The sequence below is a fragment of the Panicum hallii genome, chromosome 4 (assembly GCF_002211085.1).
Source record: "Panicum hallii strain FIL2 chromosome 4, PHallii_v3.1, whole genome shotgun sequence".
Taxonomy (NCBI): Eukaryota; Viridiplantae; Streptophyta; class Magnoliopsida; order Poales; family Poaceae; genus Panicum; species Panicum hallii.
In genome coordinates, this window is record NC_038045.1 from 6,937,602 (window position 1) to 6,961,205 (window position 23,604).

Consider the following 23,604-nt stretch of genomic DNA (forward strand, 5'->3'; position numbering starts at 1 on the left):
ATATTCACGTTCTAAAATTAAATATTTTAGGGTGAGACAAGTACTAGCAGTTCTTTTTTTAGGCAACAGAAGGGGTTTTCCCTACTGGATATATTAAAAGAGGAAACAGGAGCAGTTCTAGCATTCACCCAAGACAGGTGGGCAGGCACAATGCTCACCGCATCGGCACCCTTTAGCACCCAGCCCCCTTTCTAAAACTTTTTAGCAGTTCTCAAATTAACTGCTTGTGATGCATCAAGCTAGAACATATCTGTTCACTTGATGAACACATACTCATGGCATCCATGATTAAATAGAGCCCGAGTTTTACAGCTAACTGAAAAAGATACCTGGAAAAAAATCCACTTATATACATATAGAGAACACCAAGGATCTCTCTTCCACGACAAAAACCAGAGGCAGATTGATGGCGCATATAACTTCATTGCTATCAGTGGATCGAAGCAAAAGCATTGCACCCTTCTCAATTTCTCTTCTCTTCAGGCCTGTGATTTGACGCTCAAGCCTAAGCTCTCGCTGCTCGCCCACCCATCCTGCACTTGCATGGAGTACTGCAGATTCCAGAGGACGTCGTCGACGGAAGGCCGGTCGCTCAGTTCACCGCCCGTGCAGTTGAGAGCAATCTCGGCGACCGTGCACAGGGACTCCATTGCGAAAGTACCTTGGATGGCCGGGTCTGCCATGTCTTTAAGTCTATCTGGGTCTTCAGTCACGGCCTCGCTTAGCTGCGAATCATCATAAGAAAGCAACCTTTTAGACATCTTGTTGATAGACTGGTTGTGATTTGAAAATAGAGCTTGCAGTTAAACCTGAGCTTTCAGGGATTCCACTTCACTTTGAGAATCTGTCGGTTTGCCTGTGATCACTTCCAGGAGAATTAAGCCGAACTGGTAGATGTCTTGCTTGTCCCCTTGTTCCATATTATGAGCACTGGGTAGCAGAGGGAATCATGTTGGTTGATTCAATTCAAGAAAATTGTACTGCTAATCATATCTGCATTTGTTCACAGAACTGATTGGCAACTTAACAACTACAATCACTAGACTCCTATTTATTCAGATAACTGATAACTACTGCATAAAGTTTGGACACGTCACTTTCTTTCCACAAGGTAACAAGGACAACGTACCTGCCAATATCATTATCTACCTGGACATCAAATGGGATCTCTGAGAAGATCTGCAGGATAAAAACAGTTATAACTTAGCTATCAGGCAGGCACATGAGGAACTTCACCAATCATTTGAACTCACCTTGCCATTCTTGCTAGTTGATATCACTGGAAGATTAAAGTCATTGATTTTCGATGTGAGGGTCTTGTCCAACAGGATATTTTCTATGTTGAGATCATTATTTACGATGCCTGGAGCAGTCACATTGTGCAAAAACTGGATCCCTCTCGCAACACCAATGGCAGCAGAAACTCGTTGTGGCCATTTCAGCATTTCACGTTTTCTCCACTCTGTAAAAGCAGTCAAACTGTAAGTTGAGAGTCATGCAGATGTTCAGTGTATAACTGCATGCATGGCATCGTTCACAATTACCAGTAAGATGACTTCTTAGAGATCCATTTGTTACACTTTCAGAAATGAGGTATACTGAGCTGGCAATATTAGGATTCTCCTGGTCACTGAGAATGCAATGACCAATGATGCAGACCAAATGACGGTGCCGGAGTTTAGAAATAATCTCCATGTATTGGACAAGGTTCTGGGGAGAGTACTTTGGCTTCAGCCTCAGGCATCTAACCAAGACTCTTGAACCATCTTGAAGCTGACCATTATAATGCTAGGAAAAGAGAGGGACATAAAAGAACAAAAATTAGTCTTTACAATATTTCTAGCATAAAGTTTTACTAATGATGGTAGGGTTGTGAAGTAAGGCCAACACTAATTGCTTATGGAAAATATCAAAATTTGCATAATGCCCAGAATAAAATGGACTGCAATCAGTCACTATGCCTGCCAGCCTGGATATACTAACACAGGATATCCCCAGGGGCGGAGCCAGGAATCAAACTTAGGGGGGGCGAGCTAAACCATATCAAATCAATAAATAATAAATCTATATGTAACGGTGTCTAGAATGTTGGCGTCAGTAAAAGGCTACACCAGACGTAATTTTTCACACTGACAACGATCAAGACGCGGGCTCCAAACGACAAACACGAGAAGCAGCTCTTCTGGACGCACTCATATAGAATGCGCTGCCACGTGACAGTTCCAAACAAGCCCAATAATAATTGTGGTTGTAGAATATATAGTATGATAGAATACTTTTCTATATTGTAATGTAGCATGGATAATTATATTTCACCGATGTCAGATGGCCAAAAGATGAATAAACTGACAGTGCTTTCACAGTTTTAGCATAATGTGTAGCTTATCTATAGAAAAAATGACTTGTATATTTGGTAAATAGGATAGTAGAACATGACATTTATATCTATAAAAATCTAACAGTGCTTGGTTCTAATGATTAGAAGTCCTAATTATTAAAAAAAGAGACCTAAATGATTCATGATTAGTCTAAATCAGTAACCTAAGCTTGTTTATCTGGATCATTAGGGGGGGGGCCATGGCCCCTGCCGCCCCCCTGCCTCCGCCACTGGATATCCTGAACCATGATAGGCAACTGAATTTGAGTCTCAGGTTCAGTTAGACACTGAGACTTAATAGTAAATATCAGAAAAGTTTCTCCCATTTGAATATTTGTTCTGTAATGTTAATTAAAAGTTAAAGAATCTACAAACGCAAGCTGTTAAAACGTATTGAAGAAAGGTACTGTTTAACAACCACCCCAAAGCCTTTGTTTATCAAATGCCCAAAGTGGCCAAAATACAGCAAACATAACAGGACAATAATTGGCAGTACACAGTTGTACTCAGCCATGAGTGGAGATACTACAGTGGACCATTTGACAAATTTGAAGCTTAGTATCCTAGCATAACAAGACATTTTTCAAAATGCATTAGGTGAAAAATGAGTTAGATAAATATAAACTCACATGGCCTGTCCAACCACACTTCTGAAATAAAACATTCTGTGGAGTAAGCAGTACTTTACGATGAACAGTGGAACATTTATTTGTATATTCATTGCCTTCCATGCTGCAGTCGAAGCTAAAGGAATCCATTATTGCATACCTGTGCATGAGGACTAGTCTTGATCAGGTTGGAGGAACTGAAGTTGTCGGTTGCTTCTTTGACCTCCTCCAGCGTATACACACGGTATGCTGGCACTTCCAGTGTATTCACCCTAGCAGCTTGCGATGCATGCCCTGTCAAAATGGAGACTAAATATGAATGTGAAATAAAAACTCCAAAAATATAAGTATTGGTGAGTTTAATTTACTAGTCAGTAAGTCATCGTTCATTATTTGTCTTTTCCTTTTTTTGGTTGATTGACTTTGAAGCCTTTTACTTTCTCGAAGTCTACTGTAGACTGTGGAGTAAGGAATAAAGATCCTACCATGTTTCAAAAGCTCAGAGTCTAAGTAAGATCCACAATGTACATCAAGCAAAGTTTCCCAATTCATTGACTAAAGTGAGTAGACTTTATTCCCAATTTCTTTAAAAAAACAATTGCAGGGAAGAATGAGAGACAGCAACTAGATGTTCAAAGTTACTAGTGGTTCAATTCTATACTGTACCTTTGTACCACTAATCATGGATCACTCATGCATTCGTAGTAACGAGTGCCCATAATCTTGTGCTCCCTTTTAATTTTAAATGTACTAGCAAATAATTGAAGAACACGACAAAAAAAAGAAATGACGCGATTAATTCGATTATGCAAATGAATTTCTCCTCTTACTCTTATCAGCAGGAGTAATAATCTTCTGGGTCGCCTTAGCCGGAGCCTTCCATCCATCCACCTTCTTGGCCGGCGTCGCCGCCGGCGACTTAGGCAGGACGCTCACCTCCGGGTGCTGCATCCTGGCCCTCCTCAGCACCACGACCATCACCAGCGCAATCAGCAATGCGCCACCGACGACGCTGCCGGCAATCGCAAGGATCATCCCGATCTCGCCGCCCTTCCCCCTCCCCTGCCCTCCGCCACCGTTCCCCTGCGGCGGCGGCAGCACGGCGGCCAGCGCGCCGGGGCTGCAGTACGTGCTGGCCCGCTGCTGCTTGGCGTCGGCGAAGCAGTTGCCTGCGACGAGCACCGTGCGCGCCGAGGAGTTGCCCCGCATGCAAGCCGGGCGCGCCCCGGTGAGCAGGTTCGCCGAGACATCCACGAACGCCAGCGCGTCCGCGCACGCCGTGGTCGCCGGAAGCTGCCCCGCCAGCCGGTTGCGGGAGAGGTTGATGTACCGCAGCGCCGGGAGCGCGAAGATGGAGGAGGGGATCCACCCCTGCAGCCGGTTCCCGGACACGTCGAGGTACTGGAGCTGGCCCAGGGCGCTCACCCCCGCCGGAATCTTCCCGGTGAAGTTGTTGTCGGCCAGGACCAGCCGCGCCACCGCCTTTCCCACCTCCGGGAACGCCGGCCCGAGCCGGTTGTGCGAGAGGTCGAGCTCCTCGAGGAACTGGAGCCTGGCGAGGGACGGCACGGAGCCGTTGAGCCGGTTCCGCGACAGGACGAGGCTCTGCAGCGAGTACAGCCGTGCGAGGTCGCCCGGGACGGCGCCGTAGAAGTAGTTGGAGCTGAGGTTGAGCTGCTGCAGCGCCTGGAGGCGGCGGAGCTTGGCGCCCGGGAGCGGGCCCCAGGCGCCGAGCCCGACGAGCGAGAGCCGCGCGAGCGCGGGGAGCCTGGCGAGCGTGGTGAAGAGCGCGTCGGCGGAGAAGGTGGGCGGCAGCGCGGCGCGCCACGCCGCGTCCGGGTCGCGGTCGCCGCGGACCGAGAGCGCCGTGACCTGGCCGCCCTCGCAGGCCACGGCGAGGGACGGCGCCGGCGGCAGCGCGCAGGGGTCCGGCGCGCGCCGCAGCGGCTCGAGCGCCGGCGGGTACCCCAGCAGGCGGCGCACGCGGAGGAGCGCCTTCGCCTGCGACGACGACAGCGGCTGCGCGAGGGTGGCCGTGCCCGCGCAGAGGAGGAACGGCAGGAGGAGGAGCAGGGCGGCGGCCTTCGGAGAGGAAGGGGAGCGCGCCATGGCGCCGCGACAGGCCGACAGTTGTCACGGCTGTGGACAGGGGTGGCCGGCAATGGCGAAGGTAAAGAGGGAGAGTGAGGGAAGGGGTGTCGTCAGTGGGGAGAGGAGGAGGACGAGGAGGGAGGGAGGGAGGCGTGGGAGGCAGGTGGTGGAGGTGGCCACCATGGGCGACCGGCGGGAGTGCTTTCCAGCCGAACTCGCGGTGGGGACACTCGCACTAACGCGGGCAGCAGCCTTGCGGCCTTGCCACTGTGCTTTGTCTCTGCCCCCTCGCGCCGGGCTACGTCTCGCTGATGCGTGGGGCCGGCTGCTCGGGTGGGGTACGGGTGGCAGCGATGTGGTGGGCCGGGCCCACGGAACACGTGGCGGCGGGGGTCGGGGTGCGTGGTATGGTGGTACGGCGGCGCGGATCCCGTCTGGTCTAGCTGGCCTGACAGCGGAAGCGAATGAAGTGGTGGTGCGGGGGAAGGGGCGTGTCACTGGGCTGTGGAGCCCATATTGTATTTGGGCCCACAGGTCGGGGCCAGGTGGCTGCTGTGTTTATGGGACGAGGAGTTAAACTGGCCTGACGCCTGACGCAGGCGATGCTACTCCGATTTCCTTTTGTCGATTATTAATTATGACCCAGCACTGAATGCATCGGTGGTCGAAAATAAATTTATTTATCTTTAATTCTCGACGGGATTTCTTCGAAGAAGATCACGTAAAAGTACTACGGTCCGTTGTTAAAATAGTTCCAAATATTTCCTCCGGACCCTGGGCATCTTAACCCTCAACCATGAATTATGCTGTCACATAATATTTTTAATTTATATTACACCATGATAAATGAGAGAGTGAAGAGAGAAAAAAATTGAGTCTCATACAAGACATAATATTAACACGATAACCTATACACTAGACACTATCAAATTGTGCATTGGGAGTGAAGTGGTGTCTTTCTGATAAATGAAAAACAAATATGATAGGTTGAGAAGAGGAAAAAAGTTTAAAAAAAATATACATCAAAATATCATGAGTCGTAGAGTGTAGGTTTTAAAGATGATATCTTGATAATATAGCAATATAAACACTACATCATAGGTTGGGATGCCTAACACGCTCGAAGGTGGAGAACAGGTACCAAGGACTAGTATATTATTTCAATTATTTCAGTCTTTGATGGAGAGTGGATCCGTGCCCACGTGGGCATATGCCCACCAAATGCTTATCCATCGGATCAACTTTTAGTGGTAGGGATTCATTTACAGAGAGTCAGGTGGCGTTTGATTCAGGAGCGGCGCAGGACGGAGCCGCCCCGTCCCGTGTTTTCTTTGTGAGCGTATGAATGGAGAGATCCCTCCAAACGAATATTCGCTCTAGATTCAGGATAAACTCTCTCCGCAAAAATGATCGGACGAGTTTGTTCCAGTTCCACGCCGTCTCTTCCCGTCTCGTGCTCCCTCCGACGTTGTCCTTTCTCCCCGCGATCCTCTGCTCCCTGCGACGGCTGCTTGCACGGAGAAGGACCAATTTGAGCGGCGGCGCGGTGAATCTGATGGCCGCTCAACGAATTGGGCGGCGACGGGCGCGCGGAGGCCATGGTGGCGGCGGGCGGCGGGTGCGCCATGCGCAGAGGCCTCGCCGGCGGCGGGCAGTGGCGCAGCGCCACCAGCACGGAGCCCGTGCCGGCAGTAGGTAGGGGAGCACGCATAGCCCTCGCCGGCGGTGCGTAGCGGCGCGACGCGGTACGGCCAGCGTGAGGAGCCCACCCGACGATGGCAGGCGAGTGCGCGGATTTTGTTGGGCGATGGGCGACATCTGCTCTGATTTGGGCGGCGGCGCGACTTTGATTTGGGTGATGGAGCTGTGAATCGGGTGGCGCGACTTCGATTTGGGCGGTAGCTTGACGAATCGGACGATGGTGGGCCAATTTGGGTGGCGACGCACCGAATCAAGTGGCGGACCTTCCGCCGTCCGCGCTGCTGCTGCTCGGGGAGACTGGAGAAGATTGGCTGCGGCAATGGAAGGGCTGCTCGAGGTTAGGGGAGGGAAGGAGGGGGTCGGGGTGGAGGGTGGAGAGGGAATAACGGGAGGGAAGAGAAGGGAAAAGGGAGTGCATGGTAGGTGGTGATCCTACAAAATGGTGGTTAATGGTTAACAGAATAGGAGCCAGTTGATCCTTATTGCTCCAACCAAACAAAATATGAAGAAACTCTGTTCATCCAACCAAACATAGGAATGGAGTCACTCCATTCTTGCAATCTAGTATGGAATCGTTACATACTATCTCGCTCTCTAACCAAACAATACCTAACGGTGCTACTCACGGCCGCCGGGCAGCCGCTAGCTAGCTGCCACCGGCTACTGCCCAGACGTCCATTGGGGCCCACGTCGGCACCTTTCCCCTCTCCTCCTCCTCTTGAGTCATGAGCGCACCTATTTCTTTCCTTCTCATTTTTTCTTCACTTCCTATTCTCGGCCGCGCAATGAATTGGGCGGCCGGAGGCCACGTTGGCGGTGGGCAGCGGGTGCGCCATGCGCAGAGGCCTCGCCGGCGGCAGGCAGTGGTGCGGCGCCGCCAGCGCGAGCCCATGCCGGCAGCAGGCAGGGGAGCGTGCGAAGCCCTCGCCGGCGGTGCGCAGCAGCGCCGCACGCTACGGCCAGCGCGAGGAGCCGGCCAGACAACGGCAGGCGAGTGCGCGGATTTTGTTGGGCAGTGGGCGACATCAGCTCTGATTTGGGCGGCAGCACGGCTTCGATTTGGGTGATGGAGCCCATGTGCGCACGAAGTATTTTCCAGTCTTTGATGTTTTCTAGGCAGCATTCACATGAAATTTATTTCATCTCTTTCTTCATTAGCTATTTGCCTCATCATTAAAGACTTTTAAGTTCTAATAATATATTATAAATATTATAAGAGCGTCTCCAAAAAAGTAGCTGTTTTTGACTCTCTATTTAACTCTTAATTTGACTCGATTGCCCTTCTTACTTCAAGACTCTCCATTTCTCGCTCTCGAAATCCCAACTCGTTCAATTCTCCCCCTCCACACACTGACGCGTGGATCCCACGTGTCATCCCCTTCCTTTCCCCTTCTTTATCCACCCCGGCCTCACCCTCTCCTCTCCGCTCCCCTCCGCCCCAGCCCCTCATGCTCCCCCTCTCCCTCTCCCTCTCCTCTCTGCCCCCCGGCGACAGCGACGGTGACCTCGTGCCTGTGGTGAGGAGTGGTGGCGGGGCAAGGCGCGGCGGCGGCGTCTATCGGCGGCGCAAGGATCTCCAGGTCCCTTCCTCTCCTCCAGCGCCTGGCGGCCGTGCGCTGGCCCACCACAGGTGGCACCGCGGCAGGGATGGGCTGCGCCGCGGCGTGGACGACCGCCTGGGCAGCCACCGACAGATCGTGGATGGTGGCGCCGCGGCGGGGGTGAACGCGCACGCCTTCGTCGCCGCGGGCGTGGAGGGGCAGGCGGATGGCCACGAGCGCAGGCCCACCGGCGGCGGGCAGGGACGGCCGCCGGACCGGGCGGGGACGGAAGGGGGCGGCGACGACGTGCGCCCAGTCAGGGATGGTCGGCGAGGAAGGCCGTCCGTGACGGGGACAGCCTCCGCGAGCGGAAGGAGAAGGACGAGCGGGACAAGGAGGGCACGCGGGAGGACGGGAGCGGCGTGGGATTTGGGAGATGGCGAGTCCGGCGGCTCGGCAAAGATGCCTAGCGAGCGGGAGGGGATGGCGAGAGAGATGGATTAGCGAGGAGGATGGAGAGACTCTTGCATGCCTGTTTCACGGATGTTTTTGCTTTTTTACAGATTCAGATCGGTTTTGCTAGTCCGTTGGAGTTGCCTTTAAGTCCAGGATGGCACTTGCTCGTATCGAAAATGTTGTCGAGGGATCAAACGGATGGGAGCAGCCCCCTCTCTTCTTTTTTTACCGGATGGGAAGTACTGAACTAGTAGTAAAGAAACGGTGGAGCATGGTACTGAACTATTGTTCTTGCTCTGATAGCGATGCGTGGTTAAGCGATAGGCGCCAAGGAACGGTGCGGAGCACAAGGCCGGGCCGCTGGGAGGACGCCGCCTGCGTATCAGGGCGGCCGGCCGGCCGGGTGGCTTGCCCATTGCCCTGTTGCATGCGTGCCTCCGCCGACACACGTCCCTGCGAGTGAAATCGCGGCGCAACTCCGCGACACCGAGCCGCGCGGCCGAGTTGATTCGACCGCAAGTCAGAGACCGGTGGCGTGGTCGCGCGCGCCGTCGACCTCGGCCACCGTGCCACCGGCACGTCCCCGCCCCACGACCACGACTCGCCGTCCATGATCGACCGGCCAGTCCACTCTTCCAAGACTTCGACACGGGGGGTGGTGCCGTGCAGGGTGGCCCGGCATGGGCGTCTAGCTTCCACGCGACGGGTCAAAATCGATCGAGTACTGGGCGCTGCTGCTGCTTGCCATTGCTTCTCTTTTTTCCTGGCACAGTGGCACCTTTGCCCAAAGGTCAAGGCTGCTGCCCTGCAGCGCGTGCGCGGGCACTGGCACCGGCGAGTGCTGTGCTGCGCTGTGCTGGGGGTCAAGCACTCGAACTCGGCCCCGGCCTGGCACGTTGCTCCACTCCAGCGTTTGATTCCTTCCTCGGCGCCGCGGATCAGGTCCAGTCCGGGCGCTGGCACGATTCGGCAGCAACCGGCCGGCTCGGCGACGGCCGCGGGTGTTACGGGCCGCGATGCGAGCAAGACGACGGAGGGTTGAGTGGGTTTGGTGACGGACGCATGTGTTCGTTACGCTCCGGGGGTTGCGACGATCCCTGCCAAACTCCCGCGGATTACGCTGATTACGTACACGCGCGCGGGACTCTCCCTGCAGAGCATCGTACGTAGCTAGATGACATGGAGCTGAGAAAAGGAAAAAAAAACTATCATATACTCTCTCTTTTATAGGTCCAGGTCCCACCTGCTACCCTCTTATTTTCTCAAATCACGAGAAAAAAGATTCGAACATCTTGGATACGTTCAGTGCGCCCTGAGCCCATGACTACACGCTATAAGAGCTTCGCCAATGCAGATTCTGTAAACACAGGAGAACACATTTGTCTGGGCCAACAAACGGCTACGAGATACACCTACGCACCGCCCATAGTACGATTTGGTTACATGCTTAAAAACTCGTCGTTGCACGCTGATGAACTCTGCAAATGGGAAGCCAGTCGTCAACCCGTCGCCATCTTATCTCCACTCGTAATTTACTATTAGCATCTTGCACGCATGGTCAGCATTCGCCAGGGGAATCTCTGCGGCTGTGCCTTTAAACAATGGCAGACAGATTCTGAATTTGCCTCCGAGGGATTACTACAAAGATTAGAGCAACGTGCTGCAGCTGCTCTGAAGTTCTTCAGAGTATGTGGACGCATTGAAGGACGCTTACAATACTGCGGCCGGTAGTTTATACTTCGCAGCTCGATGATTCTTGGGATTGGTCCCGTGGAAGGGTGCATAAACGAGCTGGCACTGCTTGTTCAAAATTTCATGATGCACGTATCATGATGCCGTGGCTCTGCCTTTAGTTGGTGAGGCGGATGATTTGGGCTTCATCTGCGTGGCCTGTTCCTCTCGTCCGCGTCCGCGCTCATAATTCGGTTCCCCAGCAGTGCTCATTTGCTCTCCAGGAAATCGTTCATCAATCAGATCGGTCGACGTGACGCTGAACTGCTGATGTTGAAATTGAGCTGCAGTGACTGGTATCAGATCCACAGATTGAGCTGCCAATGAGACCGATGCCTTTCGGCAACCAATCACGCCGGCAACCTGAGAATGGTCTACCAAGCGCCCGCATCAAAACCCATCGGCCAGAAACAGGATGCCCTGAGAAGTGAGAGCACAGGTGCTGTTTAATTAATTGGGCAGCCCAAGCTTGGGCTCCTAGCTTCATCTAACCCATCCCATGGCCTGTTCCAGTGCCCAGCCCGGCTGATGTTCTCCAGAGTTTCAGTTCAGCCTGCTCTCCACCTAACCTCCCTTGTCCGCTTCCGCAGCACCGGGCGGTGCCGCGTCCGCGCTTCCATCATCTTCTCGGGCAACGGCAGCCGGCAGGGCACCAGCGGCTATCGTTGCCACCTCCTTCCTGTCCCGTAGCACATCACATTTGTCAGGACCTTAGACCGCGTTGGATTTTTTTTTCTTTTTGCGGTTCCTGTGCGCATCACCATCATCATGCATTCATGCACATACCGCCTTTCAGTTTCACCGGTCCATTCTCTGGTCTGGTAGGTGTCACCACCCTTGCTGGATCGACAGATCGTGACGTCGCAACTGATCACGGCGTGCACGTTTGGCCTCGCGTGAGGTGAGGGTGAGGGTGAGGCGATGGCCACAGCCACAGGCCACGGTTCTCCAGCATCTCCTGCTGTTGGCACGCCTCCATCAGGGACTAGTACACCCGGGAAAAGAAATTCGAAGGCATACAGGCGAGAAGATCAAGCGTGGTAGCTACTTTCTAGTTAGGATCGATTTTGGACTGGTGAATTCATCCACACTCCTTGCGGAAATGGACCACTACTTCCGGTAATATTTCGACACTCCAGATCAAGCAATGAGCCCTCGGTGCATACATTACAGACATAGCGAAATGCGTCTCGTCAACGTAATCCTCCAACATCTCGCATGCTCCGCTCTGGATTCCGTGGAAGATCCAAGGAAACCACATGATCGAACAGTAAGCTCCTGCCCCGGTACAGCGTGCAACGTGGGCACACGTGCATATAGTTCCCTGAACGAGCAGCATAACGCGTGGACAGGACACAAACACCAGGGAGGATTTCCTGTCAGAAATTCCATCTCACGAATAAGTAAACTCGACTATATTCAGATGCACGGCTAGTACATGCAAAGCAGCAAGCAATCTTAATAATGGAATACAAGCAAGCAAGCAATCAACCACCCATCAGAGAACAATGCACTCACTCTCTCCAAGACCCGGTTCGGCAATCACATATTAACAATGGAAACCAAAACAAGCAACCACACGCTAGTACTTCATCTTCAGCGATAAAAAAAAGGATTGAATCTGAAGTCGGTCCGGCTGCTCTAGGCTTCTTGGGGAATTCCAGCATCCATGGGCATCTCAGTATCCCCCTACAGCCAACGAAATCAATCAGCAATGGTGAAAAAACAGCCTGCTGCTGTCCTGAATACTGATCTCAGTTGGTAGCCATATATTTACCATGTTCTCTTTATCCTCATGTGTACTCTCCATCACCACATCAGCTGCAGAGTAAAAAGACTGTCAGTAAACAGGATATTGCACATATGCCACGCTTACACTTCACAAAGACATTTACCAGGATCTTGATGTGGACAAGCGGCCGAAGCCTCACTACCTCCATTGCTAACTTGCTGTTGACCCTTCGACTGTTTCTTGGTTTTCTTACCGGCGTTCTTGGGAACCACCTCCTTTGCTGTGGTGTTTTTGGCAGGATTCTTGTTGCATGAGGCTCTGACCCTTGCATCAGGCTTCGCCTTCTGAATGTTCTCTTTCTTTCCTGCTACCTTACTTTCAGTTGCCTCAGAGTTCAGTGACCTTGGCTTCAGGTTACCATTGGGTGACACATTGGTGGCAGCACGAGCAGCATTGTCAGACTTTCTTGGTTGCTGTGAGGGCTCTGCAGAGATCTTCAGCTTCTCAAAATCCTCCACAATATCATAAACCAGAAGAATGTCTTTTACTGGTTCCTCCAATTCTGCCGCTAGGCCATGCCGGGCAACATAGGATTTGAGTTCTTCCCTCATCCGGTCCAGAGGCTAGAAAAAGTACGCACCATTGTAATATCATCTATGTAACAAATTTAACTGACAAAAACAATGAAGTGAAGAAGAGATGCTCACCTCACATTCTGATTCAAGAGCAAGCTTAAAGAATCCCAGGGCAACTGAGTGCTTGGAAGCAGCCTCTGCCAGCCTGATCTGTGTCATCCAGTACGAGATTGAGGACAGCGTGCTGAACTTGCGCCTTGCGGTGGACATGGACACTTCTGATGTTGGAGTATCAAACCTCCCCTGGCTGTTTGATCTCCTTGACCGAATCCCAGATACTGGAGTAATGATTCCAGAAGGAGTTGGCTTTGGACTAGCTCCTGGCTTAGTTTGTAATGAGTGCCTCCGTGGAGGTTTGGCTGATTTATCCTTCACAGAAAGGTCAAGACACATGCTCTTGCTGACATCTGAAGATGGTTTTGCCCTATATAAGGAATACATGTTAAGTTGGAAGTTGAGAGGTACCCAGCGAAAATTCTAGACAATTGTGGGTAGATTGACATAACACCAAACAATCGGATGCTTAGTTTTGAAGAGATGTCCTGAACATCTACTCTCTTGAAGACTGACCAATGGTCTTCCCAGAAACTGTTTCAAATATTGATAGCTCAGCGTAGTAAATGCTCCTGAACCAATCAATGTGGGACGAACTAGGACCTACAGTACCTAAAGTTGTACTACATAAAAAAAGTAAGACCCATGAAGAAACAGCACAGTATTACCATTTCAAAATTAGCACGGTGCAAACAGCTGACCTCACAAATAGGTGAAACTACAATATGGCAAGTGGGACTGAAAATCACATTTGGCCGATCTCAATTAGGCAGCTGAAACTACAGAAATGGGCCTGTCTCTTTTGAACTGTTTTTAGTCCTTTTAAGTAACCAGTCATAGTGACCAGGCTTGCTTTACTGCTTATATATCACCACAGTTGATTTTTTTTTCTCCATAACATTCCTAAACATGAAACACACCTACAACCTTCCACATGTCAACAAATGCATCATTACCACTATATATATCGTCTCATGTTGGTTAACATGATCCACAGTTGCTATCTAAATTAAGTAGGTGTGGCAAGACCATTTGCAGAGCTTTCAGCCACTATTCGAGCACGACCGAACAGAGGGTTATGAGCATAATTGTAAAAATATCAGCCGCCACTTTTAGCTACTCCATCAAGTCATGAGCAAAAACCTGAAGTTAAAATAGTGCCATCTAATAGTCACATCTCAGTAACCGTTGCACGCAACAAAGTGGCGCTCAAAAAGAGGCACGTCCTAGTCCTGCACAACAGAATTACTACTAGTTTCGGAACTACACAGCAGATTCAAACCGCACATAGGAATCGTGGGTTCACAGATGAAATAACCTGACTGCCCCCAATCCCCCACCTTGAAATGCGAAATGGAAAAATAAAAAGGCGATGAGGTGAAAAAAGCCGGCACCTTCTCGGAGCGGAGATGGTGGGAGGCGCACCCGCCGCCACCTTCCCCCTGCTCGCCGACCGCAGCGGGTAGCGCAGCCTCGACGCCCGCGCCGCAGACCCTACAAACAAGATGAACCAAAATCATCATCGATCAACACTTCAACACACAACCGTTTCGCCTGAAAATCCACTGGAACCGAATACAAGAAAGAAAAACACGAAGTCCCCCGTACCTCCGCCAGCCGATTGATCGCCGGAAGTGGCCATCGCGCTCGAAAACCCCTCCGCGCGCTCGACCACCACGGGGGACGAAGAAACCGGCGACGCGAGATGGAACCTTCGAGACAGAGGATTGTGCTTCCGTATTTCGTCGTGGGCGGAAGAGGGCGCGTATAAATAACGGCGCCCGCAGCCTCGCACAGCCGTTGGGCGTACCCGCGGGGCCCACGCGGGCAGGCTGTCACGCCGGCGTGCGGGGCCCCTTCAGTTTGTGCATCCGCCTGTCGCTCTGTCAGTGAGCGAGGGTCGCGCGAGCCCCGTGGGCTGGCCGTTCGAGAGGGGGACGGGGAGCGGGGGCGTGCGGGGCCCGCCCGCCCGCCCACCCGCACCACCACCCCGCGGCGCCGTTTGAATCGCGAGGCGCGGGGCGGGAAAGGAGGGGGGAGGGCTCGTGCCGGCGGCGGAGTCTGGAAATTCGAATGGTGCGGTGGAGTGCGCGCGTACGTGGCGTTTATTAGTCGCTGGGTGGGCCGCAGGGGAGGTTGGCGGGGCAGGTCAAGAGGGTTTAAGGGGCCGTGGGCCCATTTTCACTACCTGGTAGCAGTGCCAGGTGTCACCTCTGGTTGGGCCCACTCCTGTCATGCGCAGCGGCAGGCTTGGCCCAACGAATGGTAGTTTGTGATGGGCCGTGAGCCCATTGTATACTGGGCCCTTTTGTCTCGAGAGGAATTTTCCATCGCACGCATTGCCGCGTTTGTTTTGTTTGTTTAACAATCTAACGTGGCATGGCAATTCGCAATGGTTTCAGGAGCTTCCCGTGCTCCGATGCTCGACGATGCTCCCCCACCGCGTGAGGGGATTTGCCCCGGGATTACGGACGGCGTGTCGCCACATGCACCCTACGCTGATCAGCCGTGGGCACGCTAGTTAACTACGAAGCTTCCGCGAGCTCAGGTGAGGTCAAAGGGGTAGCCTGATTGTATCCGTCTTGCGAGTCGGAGCGGACAGGGTAAAGCAGAACCCGCGGGGTCGCGTTGACTTTTATCGAGACGCCGAAGCGAGAGCCCATTCCCACGTCGGCGGCTCGATCGGTTGCTTCGCCCCGAAGCCAGTCAGAGCGAACCATTTATTATTATCGCTTGTTCCAGTAGAAAGATTAGAGAAATGTATCACTCTGCAGTTCGTGTGGAGAAACAAAAGCGCAGCTTGATCTCTCAGCGACGAGCCCTGCGCTGCCGCGCACGTCAACAGCTGGCGAACACAGTGGGGAAATGAACCCCAGAAATCAACGAACCGCGTGCACGAACGCGGCTGGGGATCTCCGGATAAGAATCGTCAGACGATGCATGCGTGATGTCTCGATGTCAAACCCACAAGTTCTTCACGCGTTCACACCTACCTGTCGTATCGTGGATCACTGCCCACTGTTCACCATAATTCCGTGGTCAGGATGTGACAACGCTGATGATGCCAATCGGATTAACGAACTGGCGATGTCTATTTCTCGTTGCATGTTGCGACCTGTGATACCTTGCTGCCGACGGGCGCGTGGTGATATTGCTCCTTTGAGATGTGGGAGTTTTCCGTGATCCTCGTACTAATTTTTTTATACACGTCGCATCGAACGTCTGGATACCAATTAGATGGACTAAACATAAGCTAATTATAAAACTAATTGCATAAATAAAGATTAATTCACGAGATGAATCTATTAAGCCTAATTTATCCATCATTAGCATACGTTTATACAATATTACCAAATCATAGACTAATTAGGATTAATAAATTCATCTAGCGAATCAGTCCAATTAGTTTTATAATTAGTCTCTGTTTAATACTTCAAATAAATATTCAAATATCTTATACGACGGGATTTATAGTTGGCAAAATATTTTGCCCAACCAGTAGTTCTGCGCCAGGTAAAGGTAGAAGAGCAAACGAGTTGACAAAGAGAACAATTCTAAAAATATTTTCCTCTGTGGCGGGAAGCAGCATCTCCTTCGACTGCAGTTGCCGGTTGCCTCTATAAATTCCCCTCTTCCTCCGATCTTAACGGCTAATCATAGTTGCGGTTGCTGCCTTTTTTTTCTGCTTCCTCTTCTTTCTCCATTGAGTCCACGGAGAGAGAAAAAACAAAGGGCGGAAAACCAAGAACTGCCGCCGCGCCATGGAGCCGCCCTCGGCAGCGGCGCGGGCGGCTGTGCCGAGGCCGCCGAGCTTCGCGTCGCAGACCAATGCCCTCCTGCGCAAGAACCTCATCTTCCAGGTCAACCCTTATGGCATTCACCTTTCCTGTTCGTTTTCCTTCGAGGTTGCTCCACAGGGAACTTCTCTTGCGCAACTGCAAAATGGGCATGCTGTTTTCAATTTCGGAAATGTTTTCCTGCTGATGAGGAAGAGACTTTGGTGGATAGCAGTTATTAGGGAATGTTCTTCTAGTCATGTTGTCACAACTCACCATCTGCGCTATGGAAACCATATTTTGTTTTGCCTACATTTAGGTCCTGCAGCACGTCGTGGGTAATCTCTTCCCCTTCCCACAAAGTACTTGCTACTCTTGCTCTATAAATGGGGAAAAACTTTTATAGTTTTATGCGGTTGAGCCTGGTTTGAGGTTCTCTGGGGCACACTGGCACATACAATTTACTCTTGTTGGAATCTGGGAATTTGCTGGTCAATCATCCTTTTGGCCTGCTGAGGGCTTGGTTGGGTTCGGATGACGAGGATTAGGTCCAATCACTTGACGGTAGTAGAGAATGAACTGATTTCCGTGCAAATTTTGAGGGATTTGGTCTCCTTCGTGCCAAACCAAAGCAGACCTCAGTGTTGATTGGGACTCCTAATAAGTCCAAATGAGTAGAATTTGGGGATTGGCACTGTGGCGCTGTATTCCTCTAGATGTCAGACGTCAAAAGTTGCTGTAAGTGTCACCTGTGCTGTATTTTTCTAATATGCCGATGGTTTTGCTTTGCGTCTATAAGCTTATGCCAGTTGATGCTACAAGGTTTATTAATGCCAAAGTGGATTGTTCAAATTGCATTTGCCATAGTTCCCTAATTATATACAGCTGGTTGTATGAATTTTATGCTAACAGGTGCTGGTCCATGTTTCATCACCTTGCAGAAGCGTAACAGGAAGGAAACCATTCGGTTAATCATAATTCCCATATACCTCTGTCTCATAATCAGCGTTCTTCAAAGAGTCATCAACAATTTGCTGGATAAGCCGAGATTCAGGTGCGGTTGCCAGTGTGTTGATGTCAATGGCACAGGCCCTTGCCAAAATGTGTGTGGAATTCAGTACTCTACACCGCAACAGGCACGCAGTTGCCCAATACCAAATCCCCCAAAATGGCCTGCTCTCGTGCAAGTACCCCTCCCAGAGTATCGCGCCGTGCAGGGTTCCTCCAGTTTGTTGACAGGCCTCCCTGATGCGTCATGTAGAAAGACTCAATCCTGCCCGGCCAGTATTCCCTTCACTGGAGCAAACAGAACTCTATCTAATAGTAAGTAATTTGTACCATCTGCTTTTTATTCCCCACAAATCCAGTTAATGTTGGGCCCATAAGTAAGAATTACCATTTTTTGGAAGATACTTTCTGTGTTTCAAGTAACTAAGGAAGTAAGCGTTGTGTCACTTACAAAAAGAATACTCTTGTAAGGTTCCTTTAGTTTATTAACCATGTTCCTTAAACAGTCAACTTTACCCCTGTATTTGACAGGTATCATGCAGAACCTGTTCGCAAGCTCACCGCTTTCAAATCTTTCTGATTACACAAGCATATCTAGTCGTCTGCTTGTAAGTTAAAGTCATTTCACTAGTACTCCTATGATTTTTTGCAAGTTTCTATGAACGTTTTTCTTTTTCAAGAACGAAAATAAAGCAAAACTTCGTTTTTTGACATATAAATTTAATTCCAGGGTACAGATTTACCAGGATTTACTACAGGCTTCGTTGAACCTGCTTTTGCCTCAGATCGACCTATATATGTTCTTGAACAGCAATGCAAGTCCAGTGATTCAGTTACAGTCCCCATTACCCTTGGTTCTGTTAATGCTCAGAAAGGTATTGTATTCCTTTCTTGCTTTTTAGTAAAATGGTGACCCCTTGAGAAAAAAAGTGGGCAAACGTCCTTAACATGGGCCTTCCTGGTTGGCAGAGTATGAAGAATAATATTAACTGGTTGTTATCGTTTTCCTATATATAAAGAAAAGGCAACAAAACTTTGAATATTCAATTATTCATTATCCTCCAGCTAGAGATTGTTTTTCAAGAATTTGTCTTCTCATAATAATCATAGACTTTTCTGCATCCCCACAGTGTTTCCATCCTCTTATGGTCATCCTTATGTGTTTCTTATCTTGTTGGGGGTGTTTGGTTGAAAAGCATTTCATTTTGAACCTCATACTTAATGTTTAGCAGAGATAAAGTGTGTCCAAGGTTTACCCTTGTGGCGGAACAGTTCAAGAACAATTAATGATGAAACATTCCGGGGCTACCGAAAAGGAAAAACTGCAGAAGGGATAAATGAAGTTGCGATGGGTATGTTACCTCCCCTCATCTATGCTGATAGTGCAATTATTTTATGAGTAATTCTAACTACTGCTGTTACTGCAGCCTATGATTTCCAAGACTCAAATGAGAAGCACTTTAACGTGCTTGCTTTATATAACTCAACTTATCAGAATGTCTCCTTTGTTCCGATGCCATTTGGACTTCTGCGCATTTCACGCTCATTGAATGCGGTGGGTGTCATTTACTTCGCTGATATAAATTTGAACCTTTCAGATATTTCTTGCCTATCAACCCACTGAAAAGGTTGGCTTTCCTGTGTTACTCTGTAAAATGCTAACCATTAACCAGCATGATCCACAAGAAATCCAGAACAGTCGCAATATCAACAAATTGTTATCCAAATATGGATGAACTGATGAGCATGCATAACTATATATCTTTTTAATCTTTTGTGTCTGGTTCAGCTATAATTTTCTGTTTTATTTAAAATATGGAATGATGAAACTGATCTCATTATCTCTAAAATAATTTAACCTTTTCTTCTAAAAGATACATTATTACTCTTACCTGTCAATATTACTCATATGAATCTATACACCCATTTGCCCTCAAATAACGTATTATCTTGACATCTGTTCAGGTCTCAAATGCCTATCTCCAACTTGTACAAGGTTCAGGTGTAAAGATGTTGCTCGACTTCACAAAAGAAATGCCTAAGCAAGCCACTCGTCTGACATTTGAGTTTTCTGCTGCTGTCGGTCCACTCTTCTTCGAATGGGTTGTTGTCTTGCTTTTTCCGGTATGATTTTATTGGAGTTCTTTTTTTCTTTGCAGGCGACATATATTTACACAGAATACAGATTTGATGTAATACATAATGGAAGTATTGAAACGCTTAAACTGTAATTCAGGTTATGCTGACGTATCTTGTATACGAGAAGCAGCACAAACTCCGAACAATGATGAAAATGCATGGGCTTGGGGATGGCCCTTACTGGATTATATACTACATGTACTTCCTTGTTTTCTCCACAGTGTATATGATTATATTTGTCATTTTTGGGTCCATCATAGGTAGGATATCCAACAATGATCATCATAACAAATAGTACTTTGTTTGAAGCTCTTTATCTAATTCACTTATTACTTTGCAGGTGTGAACTTCTTCAAGATAAACAATTACAGCATCCAGTTTGTTTTCTTTTTCAGCTTCATTAATCTGCAGATTGTATTGGCCTTTCTAGCTTCTTCATTCTTTTCCAAAGTTAACACTGCTCAAGGTAAAAAGAACTGCAACATTTTTTTTCTCTGTTCATAACAATTTCTTCAGTTCTGGAAGCTATGTGATGTTTATGTTATGTTGTTTCTACCAGCAATTGCGTACCTATACATATTTGGGTCAGGGTTGATTGCAGGAAATCTTATTCGCAATTTTATTGAAGGTGGAAAATTCCCAAGTAAGTTTAGCGACCACTTTAAAGAAATATTTCATAATCTTTTGGTGTAAAGTTCACATAACTCTATAGTTGTCCCCGGAATATCATATTTGAGTTTTAATCATGCATGGTAGGAAAATATGTGTTGTCTTTCCTCTTCCTCATCCTCAATTTCATAGGCATAGTTCTTCGATGAATCAGTTTGAAGTTATAGAATAGTATCTTCCCTGTGCTATTACAGGACATTGGATTACAGTTCTGGAGATAATACCTGCATTTTCTTTATATCGAGGACTATATGAGCTTGGCCAATACGCTATTATCGCTTCAGAAACAGGAAGTCCTGGCATGCGATGGAGTGATCTAAACGACCACACAAATGGAATGAGGGATGTGTTAATCATTATTATTTTAGAATGGTTGATTTTGCTTCCTATTGCATATTATTTGGACCATGCTGCTTCAGTTGGACACACATCTAGTCCCATTTCTATAATCAAACGTCTCCTGAAGAAGGACCGCGCTTCAAGAAGGATAACTGTTAATGAAATAGCTGATAAGGATGTTCATGTAGAAATGGAGAAGCTAGACATTATCAAAGAAGTAAGCTTCTTATTTTGCAGTCGTTTGTTTCACCTTTTCTTGCACGCAGTCAATTTCTAGCATTGCTTAAGTGTAGTTTAAAATTTAGATTTACCTATAATAAATTCTTTATCTCTACATATTTTTTTTATATTTTCTGAAAATAATTTAGTCTGCAATTTCATTCATTTTATCTGAGAATTCTTAATCTCAGATGTCACTGTACTACTTTATTTGTGCTGACAGAAGCATGATATGGTTTCACTGCAGAGGGAGACTGTTGATCAAATGCTACAGCAACAAACCAGTGGCTACGCTGTCATCTGTGATGACCTCAAAAAAGTATACCATGGAAAGGATGGTAACCCTGATAAGTCTGCGGTTCAGGGTGTATCGCTTGCTTTGCCATATGGAGAGTGTCTTGGTATTCTTGGTCCTAATGGAGCTGGCAAAAGCTCTTTTATCAGCATGGTTTGTCATCAGATCCCTTTACATGATAAACTATCCAAATTCAATTAATTACGCATACATAGAGATTAATTTATAGTCTTTCTGTCCAGCCCTTTATTTTTTTGTCTAAAACATGTTGGTTAGAATTTTGTTCATACTACCAATATTTTTCCTTTCTATCTTCTACTATATTTTCTTTGAGTCACACATTGCTGGGAAATTAACCATGCCTTCTTGAATCACAAACTCCTTTTTAAAATCTCATAATGTAGACTATCAGATGTCTCGTTTCTTTTTTCCAAAACCATCGTTGTATTGATCCATCCTTCTTGTGCCTGACAGCTGATTGGGTTTGTAAAGCCAACATCAGGAAATGCATTTGTACGGGGTTTCAGCATACAGAATGACATGGAAAAGATATACAACAGCATGGGGGTTTGCCCACAGAATGAGTAGGATATGCATCTCTTTATTGCTAATATGTTCTGAGTAATATTTTTGTCTGGGACAAAAAAAATCAATTTTAAACACGGTTATCTTTATTTGGAATGCAGTATGCTTTGGGAGACGCTAACTGGCAGGGAACATCTCCAGTTTTATGGCAGACTGAAGGGCCTTAGTGGTTCATCTTTGGATCTTGTATGTGGTCACATGTTCACATGTATTCCAGTTGCTTACTACATAATTTCATAATGCAATAGCATAACCTTACATGAAACTGATCTAGTCTTGTTTGCATCTCTTTAAATCAATTGTTGTTTAAATTCGCCTATTAGATTATATGTAGAAAACAGCTATGTACTTCTTTTTTGGAGCTTGAGCCTTGAGAAGGAAACTTACCACAATGACAACGTTTGCAGGCCGTTGATGAGTCTTTAAGGAGTGTAAATCTGCTTCATGGTGGTGTTCCCGATAAGCAAGTGAAGAAGTACAGTGGTGGCATGAGGAGGCGCCTTAGTGTCGCCATCTCTCTGATCGGAGATGCTAAAGTATTTCTTTCTGCAGAATCTAACATTTCTCTAGGGCCACAAGTAGTCACTGCATGCTGACACTTTCTTACCGCGCCTCAGGTCGTGTACATGGATGAGCCTAGCACTGGATTAGACCCTGCTTCAAGGAAGAGTCTCTGGAGCGCTGTGAAGCAAGCAAAGCAGGACAGAGCAATCATTCTCACAAGTAAATCTTCAGACTTGGAAACTTTAATCATTCGCTAGCTTGCCGTTTGCCCATAATTTCCTCTCTTAATGTAGTATTAATGATTGATTTTTGCTCTTACTTTTGTGCATCTTCGCAGCGCATTCCATGGAAGAAGCTGAAACTCTTTGTGACAGACTATGTATCATGGTCGATGGAAGCCTGCAGTGCATAGGCACGCCCAAAGAGGTATTTTTCCATACCACAAGATCATATACACTTCTTGATCATCGACTGCGACAGCTCTGTTCAAACGAAGATTAACAGAAAGAATCGATCTTATGGCAGCTCATAGCTAGATATGGAGGGTACTATGTGCTGACGATGACGACACCGCCCGAGTTCGAACAAGAGGTCGAGAATCTGGTGCGCAAGCTCTCGCCGAGCGCCAGGAAGGTGTACAATCTTTCGGGGACGCAGAAGTACGAGCTGCTGAAGCAGGAGGCGAGGATCGCGGATGTGTTCATGGCCGTGGAGAGCTTCAAGAAGAGGGTGGAGGTCCAGGCCTGGGGCCTCGCCGACACCACCATGGAGGACGTGTTCGTCAAGGTCGCCAAAGGGGCGCAGCTCAGCGAAGAGCTCTCGTAGCCTGGTGCGCCGGTGCAAGGGCAGGGGCCTGACGATGTGCTGATGCTTGCTGTACTGTACAGCGTGCGTACTTTCTTCTAGCTGGTAGTTTGATTTGCTCACTTTTGTCAGCAGGGATTCTTTGGGTCAGCTTGTATGTTTTTGTCATTCTTTTTCTAGGTACAGGTGACGTTTGTGTATTGATAATCACATTGTAAATTTGCATTATCGTGTGATATAGTAGTGATTTTTTGCATTCCAATATATAGTTAGTGCAGGGCCCGGAAAAGACCAGGATTTGACAAGCCAAGCCAGAAAAAGCAAAATTTTGGGGCTAAAA

The 23,604-nt window shown here is 48.5% G+C and overlaps 3 protein-coding genes across 3 annotated transcripts; 1 reads left to right on the forward strand and 2 right to left on the reverse strand.

Moving 5' to 3' along the window:
• Positions 1–60: 60 nt before the first annotated feature.
• LOC112891072 (probable LRR receptor-like serine/threonine-protein kinase At1g14390) lies at positions 61–5,468 on the reverse strand. The gene is made up of 7 exons (XM_025957974.1): positions 3,816–5,468; positions 3,146–3,279; positions 1,545–1,788; positions 1,254–1,462; positions 1,130–1,179; positions 810–930; positions 61–725 (listed from the first exon to the last, which is right to left on the reverse strand). Exons 1-7 carry the CDS (start codon positions 5,092–5,094, stop codon positions 480–482), a joined length of 2,283 nt encoding a protein of 760 aa, XP_025813759.1. The 5' UTR covers positions 5,095–5,468; the 3' UTR covers positions 61–479.
• Positions 5,469–11,898: 6,430 nt separating this feature from the next.
• LOC112889669 lies at positions 11,899–14,655 on the reverse strand. The gene is made up of 6 exons (XM_025956415.1): positions 14,535–14,655; positions 14,321–14,420; positions 12,945–13,296; positions 12,401–12,860; positions 12,283–12,326; positions 11,899–12,194 (listed from the first exon to the last, which is right to left on the reverse strand). Exons 1-6 carry the CDS (start codon positions 14,566–14,568, stop codon positions 12,147–12,149), a joined length of 1,038 nt encoding a protein of 345 aa, XP_025812200.1. The 5' UTR covers positions 14,569–14,655; the 3' UTR covers positions 11,899–12,146.
• A 1,919-nt stretch (positions 14,656–16,574) lies between these two features.
• LOC112891049 (ABC transporter A family member 7-like) lies at positions 16,575–23,285 on the forward strand. Its single transcript, XM_025957949.1, has 18 exons — positions 16,575–16,786; positions 17,644–18,025; positions 18,242–18,318; positions 18,441–18,585; positions 18,943–19,062; positions 19,138–19,265; positions 19,676–19,834; positions 19,947–20,109; positions 20,190–20,315; positions 20,409–20,492; positions 20,713–21,074; positions 21,324–21,524; positions 21,846–21,955; positions 22,058–22,142; positions 22,364–22,492; positions 22,574–22,679; positions 22,798–22,886; positions 22,986–23,285. The coding sequence occupies exons 1-18, from the start codon at positions 16,688–16,690 to the stop codon at positions 23,283–23,285; spliced, it is 2,865 nt and encodes a 954-aa protein (XP_025813734.1). The 5' UTR covers positions 16,575–16,687.
• Positions 23,286–23,604: the final 319 nt, after the last annotated feature.

Coding starts and splice junctions, on each gene's coding strand:
- LOC112891049 (XM_025957949.1), top strand. CDS start 16,688: ATGGAGCCGCCCTCGGCAGCGGCGCGGGCGGCTGTGCCGAGGCCGCCG. Junction 18,586..18,942: donor TTCTGTTAATGCTCAGAAAG/GTATTGTATTCC, acceptor AATGTTTAGCAG/AGATAAAGTGTGTCCAAGGT. Junction 22,887..22,985: donor GCATAGGCACGCCCAAAGAG/GTATTTTTCCAT, acceptor ATCTTATGGCAG/CTCATAGCTAGATATGGAGG.
- LOC112891072 (XM_025957974.1), bottom strand. CDS start 5,094: ATGGCGCGCTCCCCTTCCTCTCCGAAGGCCGCCGCCCTGCTCCTCCTC. Junction 3,280..3,815: donor TATTACTCCTGCTGATAAGA/GTAAGAGGAGAA, acceptor CCATTTTGACAG/GGCATGCATCGCAAGCTGCT. Junction 1,789..3,145: donor AGACTAGTCCTCATGCACAG/GTATGCAATAAT, acceptor CTCTTTTCCTAG/CATTATAATGGTCAGCTTCA.
- LOC112889669 (XM_025956415.1), bottom strand. CDS start 14,568: ATGGCCACTTCCGGCGATCAATCGGCTGGCGGAG. Junction 12,327..12,400: donor TTGTCCACATCAAGATCCTG/GTAAATGTCTTT, acceptor TTTACTCTGCAG/CTGATGTGGTGATGGAGAGT. Junction 12,195..12,282: donor ATGAGGATAAAGAGAACATG/GTAAATATATGG, acceptor CGTTGGCTGTAG/GGGGATACTGAGATGCCCAT.